This window comes from Simochromis diagramma, unplaced genomic scaffold, assembly GCF_900408965.1.
Source record: "Simochromis diagramma unplaced genomic scaffold, fSimDia1.1 OVJJ01000216.1, whole genome shotgun sequence".
NCBI lineage: Eukaryota > Metazoa > Chordata > Actinopteri > Cichliformes > Cichlidae > Simochromis > Simochromis diagramma.
The window spans coordinates 6,849,262-6,855,078 of record NW_024386883.1 but is presented as its reverse complement, the minus strand read 5'-3'; the positions used below and the strand labels follow the sequence as shown (position 1 = coordinate 6,855,078).

The following is a 5,817-nucleotide window of genomic DNA, read 5'->3' as shown; positions in this document are numbered from 1 at the left end:
CTCCACCACCTCTTTGGAGGAGTTCACCACTCTCATGTTGCGCCTGGATAAGATGTCAGGTAAGTGACCACAAATCGAAGAATAAATCCACATCTTTTATCTATTTCAAAATGTGCTTAGACGTCTGTTGCATGGGGGTTTTCTCCACAGACATTTTCAAGGGCAAATCATCTGATGGTGAGATCCACCTGACCTGGGATGAGGCAAGTATATTTAATACCACTTAATACTCTTTAATGGTGCACTTTAATAAAAGTGTCACTATTAATTAACCTTTGCTATTGTGTGTAATTATAATATTAGGATAAGTAAGAATTGCCTTTTACTATTATAGGTGTGTTAAGTGTAAGTGTGTTAAGAAAATGACTCTTTCAGTCATTTATCCATGCATAATCATGCATGTTACTATAGTTTTATAGAGTAAATTCAGAACACATGAGAGAACTGTAATACAGAACCATTACAGTGCAGAAATTAGCCATAAACGAAATAAATCGTACGTCTAAAAGTTGCCTTTTCTTTCATTTCAGTGGTCTCTCATTTCCATGTATAACTAGACCAGACCAAATCAGGAGAACTGAAAAGATTCCTGCAATCATACTTGCTTTTAAGTCTTAATGCACCAGCTTTTACAGGGGTGGCCAGGCTGAGATTATGTTTTTTTCCTTTTGCTTTTTCTTTCTTTCAAACCAAACCACTGTAGGCCAAAAATGTGATCTTTTTTGTCCATTTCCTTTCATAATTTTCATAATACAAAATGTTATCATTATTCAAGTTACCAGCAATGGCTAGCAAAAGTTCCATTCATAAACTATTAGGGTGCCATGGTCAGATAGGTATACCTGCTAATTAGTGCTTAGTAACTTTATAACATACTAGAACTAGGTTTTAGAGCCAGCTTAAGGGGTGCAGTTTGGGGGGGGGGGTTCAGAGGGGGGGATTACTTGGGGAATCCCCAAAGTATTTAGACCAAAAAATGTAAACCATTTTCTTTATTTTTCCTTTTTTGTTTAATATTGTTGTGACACAAATGAGCAAACTGATTATTTGACAGTTAACTTTCCTACATTCTATTACTAAGAGGTTGGATGAAGTTAGGATCAGTCAATCAGTGATCTAACTTCCTCAACAGTGATCAATATCTGTGTTTGAGCAAATTATACATTGAAAAAAATGCCCATGTTAAATAAAACATATTGTGAAATAGGCATAATAGTGACTCAGCAGCATTAATGGTGAAAGCAAATAAATATGTTTAACTGTCAATTCTCTATATCTCCAACTTTCCTTTGCAATGATTATATAGCAATAAAAAAATGATACCCTCTGAATTCTCTTTTGTACTTATTTCAGTATGGAATTAAGACTGACCAGGAGGAGCAGTAGAAACTGTGAATCAGACCTTATTTTATTAGTCCATCACTGAATACACCAGAAAAATAAAAAGTGAATGAACACATCACCAGTTCAGAAGTCAAATCTGCAGTTTAGCAGCTGAGATAAAACGTACGATTTACACTCATTCATTTAGGACAGGATACAAGAGGCTCTCTAGAAAAAACCCCTCATATTCAACATTTTTATTTTTACAAAGATAAAACACAAATCTGCATTTCTTTGCCAGGGACTGTGAAATATTTGCACACTTTCTGTCTGTTCATTGTATGGTGGTTACAGGAAAAGGTTGGTAATGTACTATAATCATATTAATGTTCCATGAAAAGACTATAACCAACAATAAACTTACCCTACTAACAAGTACTGTCATCTTACTCAGTTTGAGCTTTACTGCTGTTCAGAAACATTATGAAGATCAAAAATCCACATTGCTGCAGTGGGAGGATGTTCTTTAAAATGAACACAAACATTGCAGTTCATCCTGTTCTAGACTTAAAGCCCCACTAGTCCACCATGTATGCATTAATCCACAGTGAAAAATAGTCCTTAAAAATACATTTTCTCAATTTCCTCCAGTTTGAGGATTTTCCCCCTAAACATTTAAATAAGTCTCTTACATACAGCTTCATGTTAAGATGTTAAAATGTTTATTTTTCAGTAGGAACCACCCTACAGGTTCAGTTAGCACTAAGTGTTTAAAGAAAAAAAAAAATCATTTGCTTTTTTAAGGGATGTCTTTTAAACAAAATATAAATATTCTCAAAACACAGAGTGCAGTTTGGAGATGTTTTCTGTATGTGCTCTCAGTCCTCCTCTTTCTCGATATAGCTTTTAGATGCAGAGCGGGCCATCTGCCTGGCCATGTACCTCTCTCTTGCCGAACTCACAGTCTGATCTGTGCTGCGCTTTGCAAACTTGTTTGTCTTCTCCTCCGCTTCCTCTTTCTCCTCGCCTTGATTTTTCTGCTCATCTTTGTTCTCTATTGTGCATTCAACTTCTTCCTTCCTTTCAAGTTCATTTTCTTCCTTGTTCATGCCCTTCTCCTTCTCTGGTTCCTTCCGTAGTGCCTGCTCTTCCTCCAGATGTCTGTCTTTCCTCTTGTCTTCATCCGGTTTCCTTCTCTTTTCCCTCTCCCCATTCTTATCCCGTTCTCTTTCTCTGGAGCTCCTCTCCCTCTTTCCATGCCTGTCGTCCCTTTCGGTATCACCTCTGCCTCCTCTACCTCTGTCGTCTTCTCTACCTCGGTCTCTGTCTCTCCTTCTATCTCTGTCGCTTCTTCTTTCTCCATGCCTGTCATCTCTTTCCCTTCCCCTGTTTCTGTCTCTTTCTCGCTCTCTCTCTCTATTCCTTGCTCTGTCTTGGTCTCTGTGGCTCTTTTTATGTCTGTCTCGCTCCTTCTCCTTTTCCCTCTCCTTTTCATCACCGCTCCCTGATGAAGGTGACCTCTGCCTGTACTGGCGTTTTGAGTGTGCAGAGCCGCCCCCAGGCTTGCTAAACCCAGATTTCTGCTCATGCGCCTCCTCGATATCACTGCTTGAACTTGGGATATTTTCATTGGATGGAGGCGAGGAAGCAGGTGAAGTCTTTTCTGTGTCTTTTGAATCCTTTGAAGTTTGAGGTCTGTAAAAGAAACAGTGATATAATAAAGACTCCGAAAAAAAACCCCAAAAAAAACATGCACATGTTCATCGGTGAGCAAGTAATGAGAAGCTATGACTGACTTGTTCGCAGAGCGATCTGGTATTGCCTCCTCTCCCACCGTCTGATTCAACAGGTGCCGATAAAAGCCACTCAGGTCTTTTTGTTTCTTCACATCCAAAGCAGCTAAGTAAACACAAATTTTAACAAATCACACATACTTTGTATTTAAAATATCCAAAATGCTCAAAGATTACAAAAAGTTGCATCAGTCATTCACAGACATTAATAACAACTGCTAAGTATCACTCCAACCTTCCATCTCTGCCTCTCTCTTCTCTCTCTCCTCCTCCTCCTTCTGTTCCTGCAGTTTTTGCCTATAGGCGGATGTAACATAAGCCTCTTTATCCGCAAACTTCTCTCCCTCTGCTTCTCTTTCCTTCTGAATCTTCCTCTCCTCCCTTCGTTCTTGCTCTTTCTTTCGGTCCTCTACTGCTTTCATTAACTGGTGGATATATTTTGGCTGTAACAAAGAGAGACAGACAAATTTTCATCTCATATATTACATCAAATGGACATCAGAAAAGAACTTGAACCGAACAGCAGCACTGAGGTTTTGTTACTACTCCAGCTGCTTAGTTTTCAAGCACAGCTTTATAAGCATTCAGCATAAATTAATTTACCTTTTTGTCTGTGCCTCCCAGGATTTTTTTGTTGGTCTCTAGTCTCTGTTTTTGAATGTCATCGTACACAGCATCGTAGTCATATACAGTACTGTCCTGTTCCAGGGCCTTCTGCATCTCCAGACGCGTCTTCAGAAAGAAGGAAAGTGGAAGACAGAAAGATGAAGGCATCAAATCACTGTTTGTTTGTTTTTAATTGAATTGAATCTTTTCATTTTTCTTCTTACTTGTTTCATCATCTTCTTTTTTATAGATTCTCTCTGCAGGCTTTCCCCAACTGAGGTCTGTGGGAAAAAAACATACAAAAATAAATTTAGTATATTTAGAAAGAAGCCTGCTAACAAGCAAGCTAGTTAGTGGATAAACTTCTTTATTATTTATTTCAGTTTCTTAATAGACAAAATACTTGAATAAAAATCATTTTACTAAGTGACAAAGTACAAATTGTAATGTCTTGTAAACAAATCTGTTTACCCACCTCTTCATCGGAGTCATCATCGAATACAGAGGGTTTTGGTAAGGTAGTGGTCTTTGATAATCCCTTCTTTTGTGGCAAAATGAGCCCATACCTGAGGATAATCACGAAACAGAGGTTCTTAAATTAGGATTAAGATTAGGATTCAACTTCGTTGTCATTACACATGTATAAGTACAGGGTAACAAAATACAGTTTGCATCGAATCAGAAGTGCAAAAGCAGGAAGTGCAAAAGTGCGATTATACACAGATAAGGGTAGTATAAAAGGTGGGAATCATTATGAACGGATTCTGAGAAATAAGTATACAGATGTTTATATTGCTATACAGAGAGCAAATATACAGATGTATACATGTGTACAGTTATACAAATGATCTGTATAGCATACAGATTAAACGGCACATTTGACAAGCTTTCACTGGTTATCATAATGATTATGCATCTTCAATGGGGACAACAGCAAAGGCTTTAAACTGACTGTGACACCAAGCAAGCATAACATGCCATATTATTTGTTTGTTTTTTTACGGATCAAATAGACCAAATTGTATTTTGAATGACTAGCATTTGCTGTGAACTCTTCCCAACTACAACCATCTGTTCGGGTTAAAATAAAATAAAAAAAACTAATAAGCTGACAGAGGAGTGGTAACCATGAAAAACACAAAACGGGTTTTTTGATAACCAACGTTAAGAAGCTGCTGTTTAATAAGTTATGAGAGAGACTAGCATAACGTTAGCATTTCGCTAGCTGGGTCGCTAGCTGCAAGGAGAGCCGACGTTTTTATGCAAAACCCCGAGCTGGAACTACACGGCTGATATAGTGAAATAAGCTCTTTTAGCACGACTCTAAGCTTTACCGTAACAACCTGAAACAATATAATAACATGTTGTTATAATCATGCTAGCATGTCTGCAACTCACTGTTTCGTAGGGACCGCCATCTTGCTCCGCTGGCTGTGGACTCGCACAGCAGATTCGACACAATTTCAAGCGGCTACAAACACAAGCTTCAACTCAGCAGGCAGTAAATAAGGTCACCGCATGAAGGAGCCATATCCATGTTTTTGGGGAGTGTTATTTGCCGCTGTTATGGGTTTGACCCTCTTGACAAATGTACGGACTTCTAACGCATGGAGGTAACATTAGATAAACATCTTGATGCATTCTCAATCATCCAGGAAAGTAAATCTCCAAAAGTTGATTCTGTTCATCTGGACGTAGCGTTTTGTGGGAGAAACATTTCGTCACTCATCCAAGTGACTTCTTCAGTCTCAGCTGACTGCAGGTTTCCCCAAATCTTATAAACAGTACATTTGCATATTAACTGAAACCAGCCCACTGAAGGAACAATGGGCTGGGAGGTCAGTTCCTTAATCATAATTATGCAAATTCTCATGACCATTGATCAACAACCACAGACCAAAACCCACTGATCAAAGACCACTGATCATTGGCCATGAGTACCATTCACAGAGAGTTGGGGAATGGCTGCAATCACAGCATTGTAAGATGTACCCTTAGCGAAAGATGTACCCTTAGGCCCCCTCCTCGATTCAGAGGAACTGACCTCCCAGCCCATTGTTCCTTCAGTGGGCTGGTTTCAGTTAATATGCAAATG

The 5,817-nt window shown here is 38.7% G+C and overlaps 1 protein-coding gene across 1 annotated transcript; it reads right to left on the bottom strand.

Moving 5' to 3' along the window:
• Positions 1-1,385: 1,385 nt before the first annotated feature.
• On the bottom strand, positions 1,386-5,245 carry nsrp1 (nuclear speckle splicing regulatory protein 1). Its single transcript, XM_040031941.1, has 7 exons — positions 5,121-5,245; positions 4,198-4,288; positions 3,947-4,003; positions 3,720-3,848; positions 3,352-3,559; positions 3,120-3,222; positions 1,386-3,018 (listed from the first exon to the last, which is right to left on the bottom strand). The coding sequence occupies exons 1-7, from the start codon at positions 5,138-5,140 to the stop codon at positions 2,202-2,204; spliced, it is 1,425 nt and encodes a 474-aa protein (XP_039887875.1). The 5' UTR covers positions 5,141-5,245; the 3' UTR covers positions 1,386-2,201.
• Between the last annotated feature and the right edge of the window lie 572 nt (positions 5,246-5,817).

Excerpts from the sequence above, each read along its gene's own strand:
- nsrp1 (XM_040031941.1), bottom strand. The coding sequence starts at position 5,140 with ATGGCGGTCCCTACGAAACA. Across the intron at positions 3,849-3,946 it reads AAAAGAAGATGATGAAACAA|ACGCGTCTGGAGATGCAGAA; the intron begins GTAAGAAGAAAA and ends TTCTTTCTGAAG. Across the intron at positions 3,560-3,719 it reads TGGGAGGCACAGACAAAAAG|CCAAAATATATCCACCAGTT; the intron begins GTAAATTAATTT and ends TCTTTGTTACAG.